The sequence below is a fragment of the Capsicum annuum genome, chromosome 1 (genome assembly GCF_002878395.1).
Source record: "Capsicum annuum cultivar UCD-10X-F1 chromosome 1, UCD10Xv1.1, whole genome shotgun sequence".
Taxonomy (NCBI): Eukaryota; Viridiplantae; Streptophyta; class Magnoliopsida; order Solanales; family Solanaceae; genus Capsicum; species Capsicum annuum.
The window spans coordinates 24,947,614-24,972,675 of NC_061111.1; the positions used below are offsets into that span (position 1 = coordinate 24,947,614).

Below are 25,062 nucleotides of genomic sequence, written 5' to 3' on the forward strand. Positions count from 1 at the left end.
TTCATCCTCGTGTATCTCAATTTTTCTTGACACGCTAATATAGCAAAATTAGACTCAACTAGAATAATGCTCATACTATATATTATGTGCATCTACAGATTTTTTACTTTCAGAGATTTCACAATAGATTAATGCCATTACATATCTGTTGCTCCTACTGCTAAGGCAGCTATCACAATTCAAGAGAACCTACGAGTTGCCGATAATATAGAGTGGTTGAAGAATTATGGACCTTTCTGATTATAAGAACAAGTATATCTGCTTTTCGTGGATTTGTCACAAACTGATCTTGCTCGCTGTAGAGTGCTTCTACAATAACTAGTCCTGGAAAACCATATTGCTGGAGTTCTCACAGAGCAATGTCTCATCAATTTGCTATTATGTCAAGTTACAACTGCCAAAGTAAGCAGACTCGCTATGCACCACATCATCAGCCACCAAATCATCAACATTAACTTCTGTGCCCACACTGATCCATTGCCATAGTAAATCATAACAGCTATATATTTAGCAGAGTCAAAGATCATAAAACTAATTTGCAATTTTCAGGAACCAATCTTGGATGCTGGTAATGAACTTGCATTTCTGCGCCAGCATATGTTAGCTCGGCTCCATGTCAAATGCAGTATAGTATAGTGCTATAACTTGCTTCACAACTCTTCAGAGCATTATTATATACATACCCTTGTTGATCCTTGATATGCAACTAACTCATCAAGAAAACTAGAAATATCAGCCAGTATGTAGGCTGAGTTATATTCCATGATCTTGTAAATCATCTTCATATATTCATGGAAAACTAAGAGATACTTTATCCACAAGATTGTTTAATAGCTCTCCATATCACCATTATATACACGTGCTTGTTGATCTTTCAAAAGGTTGGCTGCACCATATTCCATGAGAAATTCTTTGATCGTGCAAATCACTTTATGTCTTCATGGAAACTAAGAGAGATTCTTAAATTCAAGCATCCATTTTTTCGATATTACTACTACCGCAAACCAACAACACTTCATTAATCAATGACTCATGTGGCTGCAAACCAGCTTCTTTCATCTCATAGAGAAGCTTCATGGCTTCAACACCACAACCATGTTGTATAAATCCCATCAACATTGCATTCCAACAGGCAATATTGCTCTTATCCTCTCTCGCATTAAAAACCCTCAGAGCATCCCTTAGCAACCCATATTTTCCATACATGTCAATCAAGCTACACTGCACATAACCATCCGTATCAAGTCCTACCTTGACGGAACTAGCATGAACCTGTCGACCACAACATCCAGCATCGCTCAACTTCCCACAAGCTTTAAGAACACTCGAAAATGTAAAACTATTTTTCTTCACTCCTTCTCTTACCATCTCCCTGAAAATTCTTAACACGCCTTCAAACTCCTCCTCTTTACACAAATTGCCAATTCTAGCTGTCCAAACAACTGTATTACAACGTGGAACATGATCAAACACATTATCTGCGCTTTCTAGATAACCAAACTCCCCGTAAAATTTGATCAAAAAACTACTCAACGCCAAACTTTCACAATTACCCAACCTCAATAACCATCCATGAATTTGTTTCCCAAGTTCCAAATTCATCAACTCCACACACGCCTTAAGAACACACACCAATATCCCATCATCAATCACATCACCACATTTACACAAATTCCCAACCTCACTCTGCATTTCCATAAACAAACGCAACGCCCCTTCATACTCCCCATTTTCAACACAACCCGCAATCATCGCAGCCCAGGACTTAGAATTCCTCATACGCATTTTATCAAACAGTTGGCGTGCATGTTCGAAACAGCCACAGGACACAAGCATAAGCAACAAACGGTTCAACAACGGCAAGGTAGGAACAACGTCACTTTTACAAATATGGTTATACAGTTCAACCGCTTTCAAAGGATCGCGAAATTCAGTGCATTCTTTGAAAAGCGAAACATATGTGTCTACGGGTATATCAATACCAAGACTATCCATTAGCCTTAAAACATCAGAGATTGTGCAACTTGGGCTACTTGCGTTTGTTGTTTTCTTGGGTTGTGGTTTAATGGGTTGGTGTATTTTGTAGTGGGGTTTATGTAGAGGTAATTGAAATTGAAGGGAGGTGTTGGAGATGGGGTGGGTCGGGATGGGTAGGGATTTCTTGGAGTTTCTTGGAGTGGTGTTGGTATGGAACAATGGTGGTTTTGGGTAGGATGACGTGACCTCCATTGATTTTTACAAGGATTGTATAGTGGATTTCATAGTTGAAGCAAAGGTCTTGTTACACTGCGCGCGCCAAGATCAGTTGGCATCAACTACTTCACAAATTAATACTTCTCCGTATTAGTCTTAAAATACAGAATTTAAAATTAAAACGGATAAAGAGTTCTCAAACTTATAATTTAAAATAAATTACAGGTATTTATGTGATTATAAATTTCTTAAGTGATTGATATTTTAGTCTTAAAATACAAACTTTTAAATTAAAATAAAGAGTTCTCAAACTTAAAATTTAAAATAAATCATAAGTATTTGTGTGATTATAAATTATTTAATTTAATAAAAATTATAACATTAATTTGTTTTGAAATAAGGAAATATACCATTCTTAAAAAAAGTTATTTTACAAAAACGAACATAGAAATATGTAATTTATCAAAGTAATATTTTAGTATGATTACGATTTACTCATTTGATAACTTTATTTTAGATGAGAAAAATTTAATAGTTTTGCAAATTATGAAATTTTGATGTTATGAGAAAATATATCTTCATATTTCGGTTCAGTTTTGATTATGAGAAAATTATATTAAAATTTTTGATTCAAATCAAAAATCGAATTACATAATCCCTTATTGTTGATCGAATTTCAAAGTTTTTATTACAAAATTCGATACCAAAATTAAATTTCAAAGTTTTTACTCCCTCCGTTCTAAATTGAGATGACACATAATTAAGAAAAATAATTAATAACATGTCTAAGTTTACCATAATACTCCTATTAAATAATATTTACATTTTAATTTTAAGAAACAATAATTAATGTAAAGGGTAAATATGAAAAAAAAATTGTCTTCTTGATTAATGGAAAAAGATAAGTAAAATAAGAAATCAAATTAGAAAATTTGGAATAGGTAATTTGGGCCGGAGGGAGTATTTGCTTGTGTTGCTTATGTTTTCAACAACATTATATGATTTCAAAGTTTGAATAGTGCAGTTGAGTATTTTAAGGCGAATAGAAGTTTTTTTTTTTGAATTATATCAAATTGATGTAGAGGATTTATATAGTTCAATTAACTTTTAATCTTAAAAAATAGTTCAATTAATTTTTAACCTTAAAAAATGATTCAATTTACAGACATATTTTAGCTCATTAACAGGCCCTAAATCAAAAAACCAAAATTATTAAAGTGAAATCAAATCAAACCGAATTTACATAAATCGAGTCGAATCGAATTAGTTCGGTTCAGTTTTTGATACACATAATTTCATAATCGAAATCAAAATAAAAAATCCTAAATTGAATCGAATTATCGAACGCCCACTACTGCTAACAGTAACAACAACTAATTCAATATATTTTTACATAGTGTAGTATGGAGAGGATTAATATACACAGTTCATACCACTACCTCATAGATTAAATAGAGAGCTTGTTTCAATAGACTCCTGACTCAAGATAAAAATAATTTCAAAAAAATAGGAAAAAAATAATAAATATAAACACATCAAATAATAACATACAACAACAACAACATACCCAGTGTATTCCCACAAGAGTGGGTCTGGGGAGGGTAAGATGTACGAAGTCCATACCGCTACCTCGGAGGAAGTAGAGAGGTTGTTTCTAATAGACCCCGGCTCACTCAAATAATAACATAAATAAAATTATTACCAAATAAAATGATAAAGAATAACACACTTTTGAAATAAAATTAGCATTATGATTATTAGCATGAGTAACAAAATAAAGTTCTTCGACCTACCTTGGGTATGGAGAAAACTTTGTTGGGAGCGCTACTCCCAAATAGGGCCTTACTCGACGCGAATTCAAATTAACCGGGCTCCAATGTGGATACCAAACATCAGATGAGAAACTAAGGGTGTTTTTGGTATGATGGAAAATATTTTTCATGGAAAATGTTTTCTTGGAAAAAGTTTTCCTGAAAAATAAGTTGGTTTTCTACTTATTTTCTCATGTTTGGTTGGAGAGTGAAAAATATTTTATGGTGTTTGGTTGGTGAATAGAAAATATTTTTTAGAAAAATATTTTCTAGTGTTTGGTTGGTAAGTGAAAAATATTTTTTAGAAAGTACTACTAACTGTTAACTAGTGTATCACTGTCTCTAGCAACTCAACAATTTGTAAGAACTAATTTAAGCAAAACAAATAATATCAATATCGAATACTAAAACATTACAAGTCACTAAATTTTAAGCAACTACTAATTAGCAAACATAGGAGACACTTTTCAATATTTTGGTAAGACAATCTCAGGATACTACAATCAATAAAAATACAACGAAACGACAAACTTATTAACTTTATGAAACAAGCTACAACGATGACAAAATGGAATATGCAATTAGCAAACGCAACATAGGTAAGTTTTTCTCTATGCACATGGAAATAACAGTACATTTAACGAACATTGAAAACAGAAAAAAATTCGAGTTTCACTATTTTTTATTTCAAGCAGTAAAAAATTGGAGCAACGCACAGTGAAAAATATTTCTGAGTAATGAAAATTTTTTGAGTAATGTGAATTTGAGTGTTGTTGGGATGGGGAAGAGGGGTGGAGTCATAAGTCACATTTGTCATTTTCTGAAAAATGATTTCCCTTGGTTTATGAGGAAAGTCATTTTCCGTCAAATTGAGGAAAATGAGTTATTGTGAAAAATATTTTCCCAATGTTTTATTACAATCAAACAAAGAAAAATAGAAAAATATTTTTCAGAAAACATTTTCCATCATACCAAACACACCCAAGGAAAAAAAAAGTTCTTCGACCTACTAGCAAAAATAAATTCCTTTTTGTTATAAATGTACTACCATATATAATGAATGTCTATTTTACCATATATAGTGAATACTTACTTTACCATATATTGTGTATGTCTATTTATGAAAAAGTTACAAACCCCAACGTTAGTTTTTCCCTATAAATAAAGAGGTTTTCCTTCATTGTAATTCATTTCTCAAGAGAAATAAGAATTACTATTAATTCTTTCTCTATTCTTCTTTTTCTCAAGAGAAATAAGAATTACTATTAATTCTTTCTCTATTCTTCTTTTTCTCTATTCTTTCTTGTTTTATGATACATTATCAGTACGAGACTCTATCAAACAAGATGAGATTATAAATCTAAAGATAATTTCAAGGTTAGTAATTCCTTATGTTATCTTTCTTTTGTTACTAATAATATAATTATTGTTGGATTTGAGGAAAAATAATTGGTTTGGAACTATTTAAGTTTTAAATTTATTCCTCAAAAATAATATTATCAAAAGGAATGATAATATATTGGGTTTAAGTCCCATTAATTTATGTCTAAGACGTTTTTATATGGGTAAGACATTGAGTTTGTATCTCAATGCACTATATTGATGATATTATGAAGGCTAAGGCAAAATAATGTGTTTTTAATGAAAAGTCATGAAATATGTCTCATTAAATATGCTTCATTCCATGAAGTGAATGTGGTAGCAATATATGATAAGTCTGAAATATGACAACTTACTTTATTCTTGAAATGTATATGATAGCAGTGCATAATATATCTGAAAAAAGACAACCGATTGAATGCACGAATATACGCATGGAGGGACAATATGATAATGATCATCAAAACTGATGATATTTTCACACGCATATTATGATTATAAGATATGTTAGGAAAAAATTCTCTAGATCATATGTATGCTTCGATTTGCTCCTGAAGTAGCAATATCATAAAAGAGGTTATAAGTTATCAATTTGATAGGCTTTACACACGATTATATTTCATTCATGGAAATGAGAATTTCAATTGTTATAAGCATAGATCCATTCCCTGGGTGAATGTGATGATATTTAGTGAAGCTTATCAACAAACGTGAAATTGATTGTGATGACTTCACAACTCACCTCTGAATGAGTCAGAATAATCGAGAAGAGTTATTTTGAAATCTACTTCTAAAGTAGTATAACTGAAATTTATTCATGTAATAGTGAATCTGAAGTTTACTAAAGTAAAAGGTACATGTCATGATAAACATGGAGTTTGCTAGAATAAAAGATCATAAGTTGACATGAACGATTATAACATCCCAAAGATATGCATATTGAGTGTTGGACATGTAATGAAGAATTAGAAAATTCTTCAAGAATTCTTCATGTTGTTTATTCTCATGATAAGTTGGTTGGACCAACTAATTATTGGATTGGATCTCTCAAAATTTGAAAAATATAAAAGGTGAATAAGGGTCCATTCACCTTTCATTTGATATGTTGAAAAGATAAATCAATAAGATAATCACATGTACATTTATTGTCAACCAGTAGTTTGACATTCATAAAGTTGTTTGCTCAATAAGATTGAGTTAAGAGCATAACTTTCAGATTGTGCAATCAAGACAATTCATCTTGATGAAAATGGTTTGACATTGAATCCCTTCAATAAATAGCTAAATCATTGCTGATGAGAACAAAGCTTCATGTGTTGGTCTGAAATACGATATGTTGCATACAATAAGACTTGCATGCATTAAACCAATAAATTATAATTATTTTTTTCCTCTCAATTGATTCAAGGTTAGGAACCAACTATTTCATTTAATAGTTTTGATAAGCGATATACAATTAATAAATATACCATGATGTACAAAGATGTATTTCTCAAAAAAGATGGAGGATGTATGTTAGTTATCCTAACATAAGGGGGAGATTACAAGCATCTATGAAATATGTTAGGAATTATCATCAGATCCTCATTTAAAAGATAATTCAAGTCATATGCCGGAAGCATTTACTGACTCAAATTTAATCTCATATCTAAGCTGCAGGTGCTTCTATTTTGCTTTTTTAAAGGACAAAATCTATGCATGCATGAAGCATGGTAGACTAATCGGTTTCAAATGAAATAATCTTCGAAAAGGATAATTAGCAAATAATCATAATAAGAAGGCGATGTGCTCTTGAAGAGCCTACGACATAATACTTTATGAAACCTTATGAGAGGTTCAGGTACCTGAAAATAATGAAGTGATGAAATCTCAAAATGTTATGTCACGTTGTGAACCGATACGAAATGATATATCATCAATATCTTTCATACAATATTAGTGCAATATTGTGAAAGATTATGAGGATCTGAATTTTATGTTTATTTAAGTATGCTGACGTAGAAACATTTATCAAGTGACATGAAAGGATGCATCTTGGTAAGTATAAAACTTATTTAATTTGCAGTCCAGGCACTTGAAGATGTCATATATGAAATATTAAATATTGTCACTTGACAAAATTTATATGAAACTTTCTAAGGATTCAAAATGTTTGAAGTTTCTGGGAAACTTATTTAGAATCCTTATATTGTATAAACTTATAACTTGAAAATTATTGAAACTTTTAGAGAATTTTTGAAAACAATAGATTATTTGCTGAAATGAGAAATATATCGAATTAGATTAGTTATGCAGTACTATATCTTAGTGCAAGTGGTGTACTCATGTATCTTGCAAATACTACAAGACCTGATATAGCATTTTCAGTCAATTTGTTAGCAAGAGATAATGCAATATGCATAGCATATCTTAATGGAGGATTCATAAAAAGAGATAGGACGAAACACACTTCATCAAAGCTTTTCTACATGCATGAGCTCCAAAAGAATGGTGATATTAACATGCAATAGATTCGTTCAAGTGACAATGTGGCTGATTTATTCACCAAATCTCCTTTAATTACAACTTAGAAGATGATGCACAAGATCGAGATGCAAAGTTTCAAGGATGTTCTTATTAGGAGGAGTTAATATGCGTTGTACTCTTTTTTGCTTATGAGGTTTGTTCCACTGGGTTTTCCTTGTAAGGTTTTTAATGAGGCAACATATATGTATATTGCTAGAGATGTGTACTCTTTTTCCTTCACTAGATTTTTTTTCCAGTGGTTTTTTCTAATAAGGTTTTAACGATACACATTATCTATAAATTAGACATTCAAGAGGGAGTGTTATAAATGTACAATGTCTATTTTACCATATATAGAGTGAATACCTATTTTACTGTATATTGTATATGCCTATTTATGAAAAAGTTACAAAACTCCAAAATTAGTTTTTCCTATAAATAAAGAGGTTTTTCTTCATTGAAATTCATTCTCAAGAAAAGTAAGAATTCCTGTCTATTCTCCCTCTACTCTTTGTTCTTTATTATTTCATAATATATTTTTTTTCTATCCTAATTTGCATTTTCTATCGAGGGTAATACGCTCTGTTTGATAAGCTGAAGTTGCTCCTTGTGGTGTCTAGTTGATATTTCCCATATTTAACTGTTGCCAAAATGTTCATTTCCCAAGCAATACTTGCAGTATCAGCTTTAAAAAAAATAAATTAAATTTAAAAAGAAAAAAAGCTCTAAGAACAGTGATGAAGAAACCGAAAGTAATCGAAACGATCATTGGCGACGACGGAACCCTAGACCGAATCAGCCAGTTACCTGATCCACTGCTTGTCAAAATCCTCTCTCTTTTACCAACAAAGGATGCTTTCACCACATCTGTTATCTCTAAACGGTGGCAGCATCTCTGGACTTGTACGGATACCCTTAATTTTACTTGTTTATCTCTTCATTATAAGGATGAAAACTTCATATCCTTTGTCGATTTCGTTTTATCACAACGTAGCGCTTCAAAAATAAGCAAATTTCAGCTCAAAGTTTCAAACAAATGTTGGTACGACTTGGAGATCAGAAAATGGCTTACTTATGTTATCGACAACAATGTGGAAAATATCGTGATGGAGTCTAATTATATGATACTGTATAATTTGCCTGATTTTTCTGCACTTGTTCGTCGCTGATCTCATTAGATTTGACTCGTTGTAATTTTGATAAAGGTGTTGTTATATCATGGAAATCTCTGAAGACATTCAAGTTTAATCATGGGAAGTTAGATGATGAAGTAATTGTGCAGTTACTATCAGGTTGTCCTGCTTTGGAAACTATTGAATTGTCATCTTGCCGTATCTTTAGTCGTCTCGAAATTAATAATAATTTTAACTTAAAGAGTTTGAAGTTGGAAGATTGTTATGTTCGTTTTGGAAGAGGTTGTCATTCGTTGAAAATTATTGCACCATATGTTCAGCATTTGGAGATTTCAGGAACTATTGGGGATATTAAGTACTATAGGTTATTAGACGTATCGTCGTTGGTCAGTGCTGAGCTTACTTTTGGTATTAGATGTAAGATGTGGTCTGATTATGAAGATGGGGAGAATTACAAATGTCTTGATCATCATTGTATTGTGCAGACCCTTGTCAAAAATTATCTTCAGAAATTGAGTCATGTAACAGAGCTAACAATCGGGTCTTGGTTTGTAGAGGTACGTTTGTCTCAAAATTACTCTAAGTGCTCTATTTGATTTTTTGCAGATAGTTCTAGGGCGCAATATAATTGACAAAAAGAAAAAAAAGCATTGCATTCACCTTTTGTGGTTTTTTACAACTTTTCATTCATCCTTTGGAGTATGATAGTTTTTCTTTTATCGTATATATGTTGCTGTCGCTTAAAGTTTTACATATAAACAAAAACACCCGGAAAGGGTGACTGAATTTCACTCTCTATCATCCTTATTACTCCTCAATTCCCATCAAGTGTTGTCTTATTCTCTTATTATAGAACTATTGGTTTGATATAAATTACTTCCTTTTTTGAATATACTACACCAGATCCTGTTCAAGCTGCAGCTTGACAGAGTGCCGCTTCCAGAACTGAGATGCAAATGTCTAACACTCAAGTTGCAATTGACAAAGTGCAATTTTTCTGGAGTAGCTAGCATATTGCAGGCCTTCCCTCACGTGGAGACACTCAACATCGACATGCAAGTCAATGTAAGTTCCCACATCCTCTATTGTTCCCTTCGTATAACTATTCATATTTTGGCATTTTTGACATGCCCTCTTATCTTGTTAAAGTTGTACAATAGCAGCTGCTACTTTCTAGTTTGACTAATTCTGTAGTATAGCTATATTTTAGCGTTCAACTAGTGCTTTGTTATTTTTAGCTTGAGGTAAATGACCGTGAGGGTCATTACATGATATTTTTCCCTGTTTTGTAGTACTGCATATATGTGTTCCTTAAGTTTAGGAGAATCTCGTTTAGTGGAATTACAATAGTGGTTTAGTGGGATAATGACTCTTTAAAATATGTAAGCCTATATAGGCCCCTAAGGGTATTGAATAAATGTATCCAGCCACATTCTCTGCAAGCAGTTATCATGTTTCTCTTGTCTTCTGTTCGTCCTGCTATTTTTCTTTTCAACTATTGAGTTTTCTGTTCAGTTGAGTTCATCATTTGGCATCAGAGCCAGAGCCAGATTTAAAGGAGAGAAAGAGAAGCCACACAAAACATATATTTGTTGTTGGTGGCAACAACCATCTTCTTGAACATAAACTGTTGTTTTACAAAAACTAAAATAATTGATTTTTAAGCCATAGGTGGAGTGAAGAAACTCAAACATCAGAATTACAAAACATGGATGACATGTATGACCTCCTACATGGAAGGTCAAGATCTTTGGGAAGTCGTTAATCGAAGCGAAGTCAAACTAGGGGTAGAAGAACCAAATGACCCATTGAGGAAATGGATGATTAAAGCAGGAAAAGCATTGTTTGCCCTCAAAACCGCCATCGAAGAAGATATGTTGGAACATATACGAGAAGCTGAAACACCAAAGGAAGCTCGGGACACGTTGGCTGCACTCTTTTCAAAGAAGAATGACACACTGCTACAACTTTTAGAAAGTGAATTGTTGTCGATAGCTCAAAATGATGTGAGCATTGCGCAATACTTTCATAAAGTGAAGTCGATATGTTGTGAAATTTCAGAATTGGAACCAACAACTCCAATCAGGGAAATCAGGATGAAAAGAATAATCATTCATGGTTTGAGATTTGAATACAAAAATTTTGTTACTGCAGTACAGGGATGGTAAAATCAATCATCACTTGTAAAGTTTGAGAATTTGCTTGCTGGCCAAGAAGCCATGGCAAAACAAATGAGTGGAGTTTCACAAAAAGGTGAGGAAACGCTCTACATCAACAAAAGAAGAGGGAACTCCAAGCAGTACAATATAGGTGGATCGAAAAGAAATGATGATAAGGCAAAAAATCATCAAAGAGAGGGAAGCTATCGTCCAAGGAGAGCTTCAAAGAATCAATGGGGCAAAAATAAGAGGTTTGAAGGAAAGTTCCACAATTGTAGAAAGAATGGCCATTAAGCCAAGTTTTGCTGGTTCAATAAAAGGCTTGTTGAGAGCAATGTTGCTGCCACTTCCGGTCTAAAGGAAAATAGTGAAGATGACTGGGATTTTGTAACATTCTTTGTTGTTGAACAAGAGGAGTTAGCTTTTACAGTAACAACCTCAAATTAACTATGAGAATGACCGGATTATTGATTTCGGATGCTCGAACCATATGACCGGCGACAAAGAGAAGCTGCAAAATCTGTCTGAGTACAAGGGAAGTCGTGAGGTGGTGACAACCGACAACACAAAATTACCGATAGCTCACATCGGTAAGGCTGTAGTGTCTCCAAATAATTGTGCTAATTTGATGCTGCTCCAAAATGTTTATCATGTACCAGATATGAAGAAAAATCTTCTTTCGTTAGCACAATTACCAGCAGAGACAAACAATAGGTGTTTTCTTCCCATATGTTCTAGCCTTGGTGGACAGAGTTACCTGGTACCTGTTGCTGGTGGTAGGTGGTAGGTATCCCGTGGATTTAGTTGAGGTGCGCGCAAGTTGGCCCGGACACCACGGTTATCAAAAAAGAAAATTGACATCATCGGGTTACTTTGTTTTGTTTGGTCCGCAAGATGTAGGGATATTTCACGATCTTGAGATTAAAGAAGAGTCAGTAATAAAGGGACGAAGATTGAATTCCTTCTATGTAATGTCGGCAGAAACCGCATATATAGACAAGAAAAGAAAGAAAGAAACCGTAGACTTATGGCATATGCGGTTGAGTCATGTTAGCTATTCGAAACTTAGTGTCATGATGGAAAAGTCAATATTGAAGGGTCTTTCGAAACTTTCAGTAAGTACAAATGTGATATGTGCAGGCTGTTAGTGCAGTAAAGTGCATCAGCTTCTGTATGAGGAGTCAAAATATAAGGCCAAGGAACCATTAGAGTTAATTCACTCAGATGTGTTTGGACCTGTCAAGCAAGTTTCCGTAGGCAGGATGAAATATATGTTGATCTTCATTGATGATTTTTCCAGGTACGTGTGGGTTTACTTTTTAAAGGAAAAGTGTGATACATTTTCAAAATTCAAAGAGATTAAAAAGGTTGTTGAAGCAGAGGTTGACAAGAAAATTCTTTGCTTGCGAACTGACAATGGTGGGGAATATACCTCATATGATTTTGCTGAGTTCCTTCAAAAGTGTCGAAAATATCATCAGTTCACATGTACAAATACGCCGCAGCAGAATGCATAGCAGAAAGGACGAACATACACCTATTAGAAATTTGTCGAAGCATGCTTCACGTGAAAAATATTGCAGCACAATTTTGGACAAAAGCTATGAAAACTGCAGCTTTTGTGATCAATAGACTTTCTCAACCAAAGGTTAAGTTTTCTTTCACCTTTTGAGAAGTTGTGGATCATGAAATCTTCAGTTAGCTATTTCCGTGTTTTTGGATGTGTATGTTATGTATTTGTACCTAATTATTTACGTAGCGAGATAGACAAAAAGGTTGTTAGGTGTATTTTGTAGGGTATGACAGTCAACGAAAAGAGTGGCGATGTTGTGATCCAATAACGGATAGTGTTACACTTCTCGAAATGTGATGTTTGATGAAACCTCTTCATAGTGGTCTTCAAATAAGGAACTGCTGCCAGATTCAGATGTTCTCAAAGATATATTGTACTTGTCTCATATCCAGTTGAGTCTAGATTGATGAAGCTGAAGATAAAGCTATATGGAGATAATGTTGAAGGTGTGACTCAAAATCCTTGGCAAACTGGTTTGTACGAACAACTAAGTGAAGAAGGTGAGCTAAATGGAGCAAACACACCACCTACACTTAGAAGGTCAACAAGAATCAGAAGCAAAATCCCAAGTATGTCAATTCTGCCATACTAGAAAAAGAAGATGAAAGAGAGCTAGAAACTATTAAGGAAGCATTCCAAAATCCGAAATGAATTAAGCTATGGAGGAGGAAATTGTTGTGCTAGAATTGAATCAAACTTGGGAGCTCGTGGCAAAGTCGAAGGATGTCAAACCTATTTCCTGTAAATGGATTTTACAAGATAAACCATCACACAAATGGATCAATTGAAAGGCACAAAGCTCTTCTTATAGCTCGGGGTTTTACTCAGTAATATGGACTAGATTATGATGAAACATTTAGTCTAGTGTCAAAGCTTACCACTTACCACTGTCCGGATTCTACTTGCACTTGCAGCTAATAAAGATTGGAACCTTTGCCAGATGAACGTAAAGAATGCATTTTTGCATGGAGAGTTGGATAGGGAGATCTAAATGTGTCAACCAATGGGCTTTCAGAGTCAAGATCATTCTAAGTATTTGTGTAAGCTTTGAAAGGCACTATATGGATTAAAGCAAGTGTCAAGGGCATGGTATGGTAAGTTTTCAGAATTTCTTACTCATAGTGGTTATTCCGTAGCACCGATATATTCCAGTTTGTTTGTGAAAAATGTTGGAAGAAAACTAGCTATTGTGCTAGTATATGTGGATGATCTAATCCTAACAGGAGTTTGTGAAGAAGAAATTCTCTAAACCAAGAAGAATTTGTCAGTTCGCTTCCAGATGAAGGAACTTGGACAGCTCAACCATTTTCTCGACTTGGAGATTGATCGTAATGAAGAAAGAATTTATTAGCATCAGAAAAATATTCCAAAGATTTGTTGAAGAAGTTTGGGATGTTTAATGGCAAACCAATCTCAACAGCATTGGAGCCAAATGCTAAGATGTGTGCACATGAAGGAAAAAATTTGGAAGATGTGACGATTTATCGACAATTGGTAGTGGTAGGTAGTCTGATTTATTTAACTCAGACTCGACCTGATATTTCTTTTGCAGTTGTTGTGATGAGTCGCTACATGCACAATCCAAAGAAGAACCACATGGAGGCTGTTCGGCGAATAATAAGTTATGTGAAAAGTACGATTGAATATGGTCTTTTGTACAAGAAAGGTGAGAATGCGAGTTGGTCGGATACTATGACTCTGAATATGGAGGGGATCATGATACCTTTGTTCAAATATTGGCTTTGTGTTTAAGCTTGGAGTTGGAGCAATTTCTTGGTGCAGCAAAAGAAAAAAAATTTCTTTCTCAAAAAAGACAGCCAACAATGTTGTTGTCTACAACAGAAGCTGATTATCGGGCAGTATGCAGTTGATGAAGGACTTGCAACAACCAGTTGGATACGCAGTTCCCTTGTACTATGACAATCAGTCAGTGATCTGCTTGGCCGGAATTCCTGTTTTTCATGCACAGACTAAGCATGTGGAAATATATTACCATTTCATCAAAGAAAAAGTGTTGAAATGAGAGATTGACTTTGAGCATATTAAAACCGAGCAGCAAATTGCAGATGCTTTCACCAAAGGTTCAAGTGTCAGTATGTTTGAAAGTTTATGGTTAAGACAGGAGTTGATGTCGAGAGGGAGTGTTAAAGTTGTACAACATCAGCTGCTACTTTCTAGTTTGACTAAGTCTGTAGTATAGCTATATTTTAGTGTTCAGCTAGTACTTTCTTATTTTTAGCTTGTGATATTTTTTCATATACTGCAGAAATGTGTTCCTTAAGTTTAGGAGAACCCGTTTAGTGGAATTACAGTAGTGGTTTAGTGGGATAATGACTCTTTAAAATATGTAAGCCTTTACAGGCTACCAGGTGTATTGAATAAATGTATCCAGACACATTCTCTGCAAACAGTTGTCACGTTTTTCTTGTCTTCTGTTCTTCCTTCTATTTTTTTCAACTATTGAGTTTTTTGTTCTGTTCTGTTGAGTTAATCATTACCCTCCCCATATCGAAAGTTTTTTAAAGGAAAATGCAACTGTATTAGTTATCAATAACTATCTTTTGTCACTGTAAAGTTTCAGATTGATCTGGTAAGGACTTCCTATTTTCTCCTTCATAAAATGGCTCACTGAAAGAAAAAACGATGGTTAACAACTCAACGTTTTTATGCTTTGTTTGGTTTACCTTCTCCTTGAGTCAATAAGATAGGAATATGCTATCATTTGTTGCGAATGATATTTCTCGTGATTTTGAAATTCATTTCGTACGAGACACTTTACCATGAAATTTATTTGTTACTTTTGTGTAATATAAGTTTGAGCAATACTTCGCCCGAGGTAGTGGTATGGACTGCGTACATCTTACCCTCCCCAGACCCCACTTTGTGGGAATACGTTGGGTATGTTGTTGTTGTTGTATAAGTTTGATCAGGCGATCGACCTATATTTGATCCAAATTATATTGCCCATCTCCAGGATCGTCATCATTTTCACTGCCGCTATGATGTTAGTTATTTGGACAAAGATGATACTATCGGTTTGGAGAGTTGGATTTCAAACTTTGCATTTCGCAGTCTCAAGAGTATTAATATTATCTGCTCCTTTGCGATGTGTTTGGAAGAGCACCGTCATAAGCTGTTTGAACTTTCACAATTTCTCTTAAAGAGTGCATTGGTTTTGGAGAAGTTCCTTATCATAGCAAAGAAAAGAAAATGCCAGCACTGTTCAAAGAAATGTGTTTCCCCATATTGTCACAATTAGCTGCAAATTGGAACGTTGCAGGAGAAGCTCCACCAAATTTATGCTGGTTTTCCATGAGTCGGATTTTGATGACTGGAATGCATGTGGTTTTGTTTCTCCGCACACTAGAAATGGCGCTTCATATTCTATCTTTCCGGGTTCACTTCTGATGATGTTATGAATATTTAACTCGTCTATGTTAGTAAAAATGATCCTTTTTGTGATCTTTCCCCTGCTGTATTTGTGCACCATCATCTTCTTCAACTTGGTATTCAAACAGCTATCTGTATCTTGATTAAGTTCATAGTTTTATGATCTTGCCAGGTCTAACATGTATTCTCTCTTAGTAAGGAGGATTTTGAGATTCCTGAAGTTCAGTGCTCATGCTAACTTTCTTTGTCGCTGTAGATGTGACTGCCAGCACATTAAAATAAGTTACTTGCTTGGTTTGTTAGGGGTATTTATCCTCGCGTATCTCAATTTTTTGTGCTCATTCTTCTTATGTGTTGTTGAACCTATTTCTTTTTGTTGGTTTTGTACTGCCCTTTTCTGATTTTGATTGAATTTTTTAATGAGCTTTTTGGTGTTCCTTGTTCATATACTTGACCCTTGTGGTTCGGCTTTTCCCCGGCCCCACACATTGCGGGAGCTTTAGTCCACCGAACTTCCCTAGTTCATATATTTGACCATTTCATTTTGATTTTCATGGACTTCCTATTGATCTTTACTCGACAGACTCTGGTTAAATAGTCTTTATTTTTTTAATGATATGAATATATTTGATTTTTGAATACTCTCACGGCATTTCATCTGTGGGCTCTACTACATTGTTCTTTGTTATATTTTGCTGTGCTTTCGGGGTTTGACAGTTGACCATTTGGTAACTTTTCATCGTTTATGATAAACCATATGGTAATGTTTCAATGGCAGAGAAATCAAACAAGAGTTACTCCTGTTTGCCCTGTCTTGTATTTTTGTTATTGGTTTGTGGGAGTAGTAATTTGAGTAAATGAACGTGTGACTTTAAGAACACCTCTTAGTTCCATGAAGATGATTTGCATTATGAAAGGAATTTCTCATGGAATATAATGCAGCCAATGGCAATGTATTGGCCAATACCTCTAGTTTTGCTTGATGAGTTGGCTACATATCAAGGATCAACAAGGGTGTGTATATAATAATAATAATAATAATTAATAATAATAATAATGCTTTGAGGAGTTGTGAAACAATCTTGCGTACCTAATGAGAAGTACGGTTATTCAAAAAAAAAAAAAAGAAGAGGTTAATACCATGTTTACGTTGCGCAGAAATGCAAGTATATTACCAATATCCACGATCGGTTATTAAAAATTTAAAATTAGTTTTATGATCCTTGACTCTGCAAAATATGCAGTTGCTATTGCGGATGATTTGGTGGCTGATGTCGATTTGGGGGGTGATGTCATGCATAGCGAGTTTACGTATTTTGGAAGTTACAAAGCCGTAACTTGGGCATAAAAGCGCATATGCATGAGACAATTCCTGGGAGAACTCCAGCATATGGTTCTACAGGATTTGAGAATGTTTTTGCAGCATAAAATGCGTATAAGACAATCGGCAATGCATTGAGAAGATTTTGACTAAACAAACTTTGCAGTAATCATATGAAGTTTGTTAATTCTATTTTACAATCCACGTTTTGAACCCATGACCTGCATTAGTAAAAGTGAAAAATGATGAATTACACGACACTCCAAATTGTGCACACAAAATTATTCACAAGGATTACAGCTCTGGCTTGTCCATTTTCCTTCTCACTGGGAAACAAATGTTTCCACTAACACAATCTGGAGGCACTTACATGCAGAAATTCAAGTAGAAGCAAGCAAAATAGATAGTTTAATATTGGGAGGCGGTTTGTGAACTCCTACTGTAAACTCCATTTGTGTACTCTGCTCCAATCTATGGCAAAAACCTAGTGTTTTGTATCATTTGAGGAGATTCTGGTACATCCTAATGGCCACTCTTCTTCATTCAATCGGATCAGATTGACCTTCCCTTGCTGTTAAGTAAAACATGTAAATGAAGCTTCGATAGCATATTACCGAAACATCAAGTAAAACGATAAGACACAGAACAGGACAGAAGTGGAGAATATCACTGATAGCCTAACTTTGGATATCAAATGGCACATTGCAGACTCACCTTTGCTGATTAAATCAGAGTTGCAGATGGTAGGACAACAATGAACGGAAAAGTTGGATCTGTCGAACTCAAAATTTCCTTGCTTCTCCTCAGCATTGGGTTCCTGACAAAGAGTGATACTTACTTTTCTGCGGCGTCATCAGGATCGTTTGATATATTATCATTTGCAGAAGCAGTAGTGTTGTCCATGCTGGATTCATCTTCAGAGTAGCATATAGATGAATTGTTTTGTGACTCCACACCTAATTTTCCAGATGATGCACAATTACACAGCATGGAATGAGGCAGCAATTGCAGGAAGTTGAAGTAAGCATATTTGATATCAAATCGCATGTCATACCCTGTCCGACAAACAGCAGTGTTTTTAGTTCACAGTAAGTATCCTTGGAAATGAATGAAAGAGAAAGATACTAGGCTTTTTTTCCTCTGCTCTCTTTTTTGCCTTTTCAGTTTTCTTGTTTAACTAGGAGAAGAGTATTACAGTAGTTTACAGCAATGGTGAGTCCTCTGCTGTCCGGGCTCTGTCTAACATGGTGAAACCACATGCTTGGCCTGGATTAATTTGCATAAAAGAGTAATATGGTTAATAACACCACTAAATAAAGTTACCACTCAGACAGCCTCATGAAATGCAACAGAACTTTTGAAATGCCCAACAAATTTTTCCATACAATTAGCAGAGGGGGGTTGATTTTTGGTTTGTTCAGTATCTTTTCTGTAAAAACTAAAAAGGTGTAACATATAAACCTGCCATTTAACTTGGCCTCAGCTAGCATATATACCCTCCAACTTTGGGTGCGCACAAGTTAAAGCATACGTTTCTGTATTATGCCAACTACAAACTGTAGCAAATCACTGAACTTTTGGAAAGCAAATCGAGAACCAAACTGAATTGCCAAATTACAGAAATCGAAAGCTGAAACTTGAGGTTCATTCTGGTAATTCAGTTTTTAAAGAATTATGAACAGCCTTGGTCATCCAAGAATACTGAAAATATTAGTCCTACTAAATACACACCCTAAAAAATACCCAACTCAATTTCCAATTTCAATTTTTCATCTGCATAATTGGTGTCATTCCACCAAGAAAAAGTATTAGTTTCTCTAAAAATAATTCCTGCTTGATGCCAGGAGAAGAGGATAAATACTGCATGCCAAGAAATTATTCAACCTTGATCAATGAAAGGAGTGGTGACTACCTAAATAAATAATGCAGTAAGCATTTTCTGCTGACTTTAACAAAGCAAAGATAATAGTTAGATGCTTAATTTGTGGGAAGTGGCATGGCATTCAAGCTGTCATGAAAGAATGAAAAAGGTTTAGATGCAAATTATAAAGTGTTTTTCTTACTACCTATCCTTCCATTAGCCAGAACAAGCTTCTGCTAGCCATTGCTATCTCCATCTCATTTTGCTAATTGGCTTTACTTATTATAGTGAGAATAAAGTACATTCAACTAATTGTTTGAGCTTTGGAATTCCAGCCCAAATTATTTAGCAAAAGCTTTGCGGCTAGGCGGAAAAGAAATCTCATTTTGAACTTCTTTTTTTTCTTTTTCCTGGGTTGGGGGACGAAAAGTGAGGCACATGTCCAAGCTACATTGAGAAGCATCAACATCACCAACTATGTAATGCAGTCAAGAGACCAATGATTCGACCTAGTGTTAGGAAGGGGAAAATCGAAATTAAATGAACAAAGAGAAGAAAAGATAATCGTGAAAGCTTACAAGTAAAGAACCTCGCCTGCCTTGACTGTAACTTCAAACGGTCTTGGTCCATTGAAATATAAGGGGAATTTGGCCATTTCCTTCTCCTTCAACTCAGGTGAAGGATATGGATTAACGCTACACCATGGGACATTCCTCGCTGGTTCCTCCAGTTCCAAAGAGAACTCCCCATTATCCTATAAATCGAGAACGCAGCAGAATCCATGTCAGCACAATAGAGCAGTACATTGTACTGAAATCCAAGTTTTCTGAAACAAATTATAACCAAATTCCTAATTCCATGGGACGTGGCAACTCAGGAAAACAATTGCATCACATAGCACTACAAACGTGTTCAACTTCTAGAATACATGAAGGACAACTTCTAGCAGTGGTACACTGCTATAACACCTATAACAATTTGTCAATTTGGAAGCGACAGGTTAATTTTCTCCTATTTCCAAGAACGAACAAGGGTTGCAACTTGGATTGCCTTTAGTAACTATTTCTTCCAAGCTACTTGCTATAACTCAAAGGATAATGACAACTTTCTATATTTGAAAAATCTGTGCTTTTAACAGTTCCATTGCAACACATCAACACAAATACATCTCAAAGCACTACAAAGGCATTCAATCCTGGAACTAGAATGCACATATAAGAACCCAACAAACTTCAAGTACATAACATATGAATACATTAAAGAACAAAGACATTATATTGAAGCTGAAATTCAAGTTATCCAAAAGGAATACAGCCAAATTGCTATTTCTGTCCCAATCCCTCAACAGATATACACCACAAAGTGCTACAGTCACATTCCTAGAATTCATATATAAAACCCCAACAAAACTACAAGTTCATACGCACAAATACAAGAAAGACTAGATTACAAGAATATGGAACAAATTTGTTAATTCTATGGGGAACCCATCACACATATAAACCATAAAGCACTACAAATGCATTCATTTGCAAGAACTTCACATATAAATCCGAATCGAGCTTCAAGCACATAACAAGTACATTAAAGAAAAATTATGGAACATATGAATACATTCACGAACAAGATAATATACTGGACGTCAAGTTCTCCAAAACGAATTACAACCAAATTGCTACTTCCATGCCAACCCATCAACGTATACAGTGGCGGATCCAAGATTTTCATTAAGGAGGTCCGAAAAATAAAAATGTAGCATCTAGATTTTGAACCTAGAACCTCAACTTAAATATTGAATTCCCTAAACCATTGAGCCAACCTCTAGGCTTGTGTTTAGGGGATTCAAAATTTATATATGTACACCCTTCCGCACCCCTAGATCTGCCTCTGAATGTATATACATCATTAAGTGCTACAATCTGAGAATCCATATAAAAACCCAATAAAACTACAAGGACATAACACATTAACTCAAGAAAGACAAGAATGGGGAACAAATGGAACATGGGCAGTGGTACGCTGCTATAACAACTAAAATAGGTTAATTTTCTCCTATTTCCAAGAATGAACAGGGATTGCAACTTGGATTGCCTTTAGTAATTATTTCTTCTTAAATACTAGCTATAACTCAAAAAATGCTATATATACATGTATCAAATTTCCTCAGCGCCTTTTTATGTGATGGTCCTTTCTTTTGGTCCAGTGCCATAAAAGAAGAATGACAACTTTCTATATTTGAAAATCTTCGCGTTTAACACTTTCATCCAAACCATCAACACAAATACATCATAATGTGCTACAAAGGCATTCAATCCTAGAGCAAGAATTCAATTATAAAAATGCAACAAAGTTCAATTACATACCATATGAATACATGAAAGAACAATACAGTATACCAAAGCTGAAATTCAAGTTCTCCAAAAGGAATTACAACCGAAATGCTATTTTTATGCCAAGCCATCAACACATATACACCATAAAGTGCTATAATTGCATTCCTAGAATTCATATATAAAACCCCAACAAAACTACAAGTCTACAACTTCATATGCCTGAATACAAGAACTTCTAGATTACAAGAATATGGAATATATTTGTTAAGTCTATGGGAAACCATCAACATATATAAACCATAAAGCGCTACAAATGCATTCATTTGGTAGAATTTCACATATAAAACAGAACCAAGCTTCAACGGCATAACAAGTACACTAAAGAAAAATTACGGAACATGTGAATAAATTAAAGAACAAGATAACATACTAGAAGTCAAGTTCTCCACAACAAATTACAACCAATTTGCTACTTTCATGCCATCCCATCAACGCATATACATCAAAAAGTGCTACAATCTGAGAACATATAAAACCCCAATAAAACTACGACGACATAACTCATTAACACAATAAAGATAAAAATGGGAACAAAATTGCTATTTCATGGGAATACATCAACATACATAAAGTTATAAACCATAAAGTTCTACAATTGCATTCTTAACGAGTAAGAAGAACTACGGAACCTGGGAGTAGTGGTACTGGGCAGCAGGATAGTCACGAATATACATCCTATGAACTTCAGTAGGAGGAAGAAGCAAAAAATGCTTCTCCCCAGAAACAACAGCATAAACATTCTCATAATGATCCTTATGAAACGACGTCTCCGACATCTCATTCCCAATCCAAAGATTCACCGCTTCAGGCAAACACCCAAACGCCTGAGACGCCCAGTCAATATCCTCATCACAATCATTCCTCAACGCCCCATACTCACTCCTAAAACAATCATTCTGCTGCTGCAAGTACCCCACGCAACGCTTCGTATCCGACTCCAACACCCGTGTCAATGCATCTTCAAAACGAACACGTTGCACTTCAGCTGAAGCAAAGCAAAGTGAAGACGAGGAAGTGGGGTGTCGGGAAAGTGAGTCAGCATGGCCTTTTGGGGTGAGGTGAAGCGAGACCGGGGAGGAAGAGAGGGTGTTGAGGAGGTATGGTGTTGAGTGCCAGAGAGATGTGGCTGGCCAGTGATTAATGGAGTTGGAAATGAGGCAAGGCTTGTTAGGGGAGACGTAGTTGCGGAGGAAGTGGAGTGGGGTGGGTGGGGAAGAGATGTGGTCAATTTGGGTTGTGGTGCCCAGTGTTAAATCTCGAAGTTCGTGCCACAGGTTTTGGAGGGGTGATTGTTCTTGTTCTGCCATGGCTGTGTGCTTAAACCCTCTTTTGCCACTGCTGGTTTGCACTTTACACTTTCACAGGTAAAAAATTTGAGCTTTTTAGTTACGTAGAAAAAGAGAACTTAAGTTAACTTCTCTTCTAGTATGCATTATTAGTATTTGTTGCTTCAAAACAAAATAAAAACTCAAGAAAATCCTAATTTGTGTATTTCTTCACTTAATATGATTAAGGTAAATATGACATTTTTTCGGAGGAAAATATAATTTTTTATTATTATTGTAGTTCTTGTCCTTAAACATTGTTGTAAAAATAGTAAAATTAATAGATCTATTTTACCACACAAGTTATTCGTATCTCCTACAATTGGTATCAGAGTCTATGCTGTTTAAAGTTATAAAAGTTGTATATATTTGAATTTATTTGATTAATTTAAAAATTATGACTTATTTGATAAAACTAGATTTAGATATTCCCAAAATATTATTTAGATGAATAACGTACAAAAATTACCAAAATATAAAGAATTAAAACAAATAATAATATCTAAAAAACGTAAAGAATTAAAAATAAGAATAGAAAGACTACAATATAACATAATTGTCGGAGTTAGTAAAAACTCAATAAATGCACAAAAAGAACAAATATCAAGAATCAACAATAGATAGTCTAGAATATACATACCAACATGATCTATTAAGATGAAAACCATGAAAGATTAAAAATAAAAATAGTATTTTTTAATATAGGAAGAAGGTATAAGAAAATAGGTGAACATTTATATTTAATGTTAGAAAAAAGAAGAATTAAAATTAAAAGATAAATTGACAGCTATGGTAAGAATAGAAAAAGAAAATGAAGAAATAGATAGAAAAAAAGAAATAGAAAAAATAAAACAACAAACTACAGAAGAAATATGAAAAATAGAATAAACTAAAAATAGTAGGATTGCTGAATTAGAAAAAGAACTACAAATGCTAAAAGATCTGTATGAAAAAAGACAGAAAGAAAAAGAAGAAAAAGATAAAGAACAAAAATTATTAAACCAGATAAATCAATTTAAAGAAAAATTAGAAATAAACAATAAAAAAATAGAAACTAGGGAATTAGAAATAAATACAATAGATATTGAAGAAACAGATAATTATGATTCAGAAGATAGTTAAACATATACAGAAATCTTAACAAATACAAAAAATTTAGAAATCAATGAAAAACAAGAAGTAATTAATAAAGAAAACTTAGAAAATAGAAACACAGAAATAAATACTCTTGATTAAAAAAAAGATGAAAATATAATCCCTAGAACATCAGAAATAAGAAAACCTATATATTATAAGAATAAGTTTAAAAAATATAATATAAAGGATGAATATGACAAATGTACACCAAAACAAATAGTTAATAAAAATTATAGTTTTTTAGACTTAAATTGTGTAATAGATACAGAAAAAATAATAATATTATGGATAGGATATATGATAAAACAATTATTAGATAATAATATAAATGTAACAGATGCACCAGAATATATAGAAAGAACACTAATAGGAACAATGAAATTATGGTTTCAAATCTAACTGAAAATAGTAAAAGGGTTTTAAGAACTGACAAACCTACAGAAGAAACATCATCAACAACTACAACTAAATTAACACCTATATAATTATTAAAAAAATATGAAATAACTATAAAAGACGAATTTAGCAACATGACAACAATAGAAGAAGAACAAAATGAAGAGAAAGACACAAATAGAAATTTAATGTTAAAATATGCAATATGTAATATGTGTTACATAGATGAATATATTTGCGCATTTAAAGAATATTATTATAAAGGAACATATAATACAGAAGAAAGTAAAGAAATAAGAAAATTATATTTTAGTAAATTATCTGAACCATTTAGTTCAAAAATAATAAAAAGTTGGGATGAAGCAAAAATAGTAGATACTCTAGGAGCAAGAATAAAGTTTTTACAACAATGGTATAGAAACCTATGTGAAAATATAGAGAAGAAATAAAAATGGAAAAAACATTAATAAGAAATTTAGCATGTT

The 25,062-nt window shown here is 33.9% G+C and overlaps 3 protein-coding genes across 4 annotated transcripts; 1 reads left to right on the forward strand and 2 right to left on the reverse strand.

Annotated features, from left to right (window-relative positions):
• Positions 1 to 821: 821 nt before the first annotated feature.
• LOC107870088 (pentatricopeptide repeat-containing protein At1g31790) lies at positions 822 to 2,375 on the reverse strand. Its single transcript, XM_016716498.2, has one exon. It carries the CDS (start codon positions 2,227 to 2,229, stop codon positions 967 to 969), a length of 1,263 nt encoding a protein of 420 aa, XP_016571984.2. The 5' UTR covers positions 2,230 to 2,375; the 3' UTR covers positions 822 to 966.
• Positions 2,376 to 8,501: 6,126 nt separating this feature from the next.
• LOC107870115 (putative F-box/LRR-repeat protein At5g02700) lies at positions 8,502 to 16,452 on the forward strand. Its single transcript, XM_016716539.2, has 4 exons — positions 8,502 to 8,792; positions 9,095 to 9,579; positions 9,926 to 10,087; positions 15,729 to 16,452. The coding sequence occupies exons 1-4, from the start codon at positions 8,627 to 8,629 to the stop codon at positions 16,011 to 16,013; spliced, it is 1,098 nt and encodes a 365-aa protein (XP_016572025.2). The 5' UTR covers positions 8,502 to 8,626; the 3' UTR covers positions 16,014 to 16,452.
• A 1,162-nt stretch (positions 16,453 to 17,614) lies between these two features.
• LOC107870096 (bifunctional peptidase and (3S)-lysyl hydroxylase JMJD7) lies at positions 17,615 to 23,105 on the reverse strand. 2 transcript variants are annotated; one of them, XM_016716509.2, is made up of 5 exons: positions 22,349 to 23,105; positions 19,905 to 20,080; positions 18,661 to 18,731; positions 18,180 to 18,520; positions 17,615 to 18,036 (listed from the first exon to the last, which is right to left on the reverse strand). In XM_016716509.2, exons 1-4 carry the CDS (start codon positions 23,024 to 23,026, stop codon positions 18,300 to 18,302), a joined length of 1,146 nt encoding a protein of 381 aa, XP_016571995.1. In that variant the 5' UTR covers positions 23,027 to 23,105; the 3' UTR covers positions 17,615 to 18,036; positions 18,180 to 18,299. The 2 variants fall into 2 exon arrangements, with proteins under 2 accessions (XP_016571995.1, XP_016572003.1); XM_016716517.2 differs by having other exon boundaries at positions 17,615 to 18,062.
• Between the last annotated feature and the right edge of the window lie 1,957 nt (positions 23,106 to 25,062).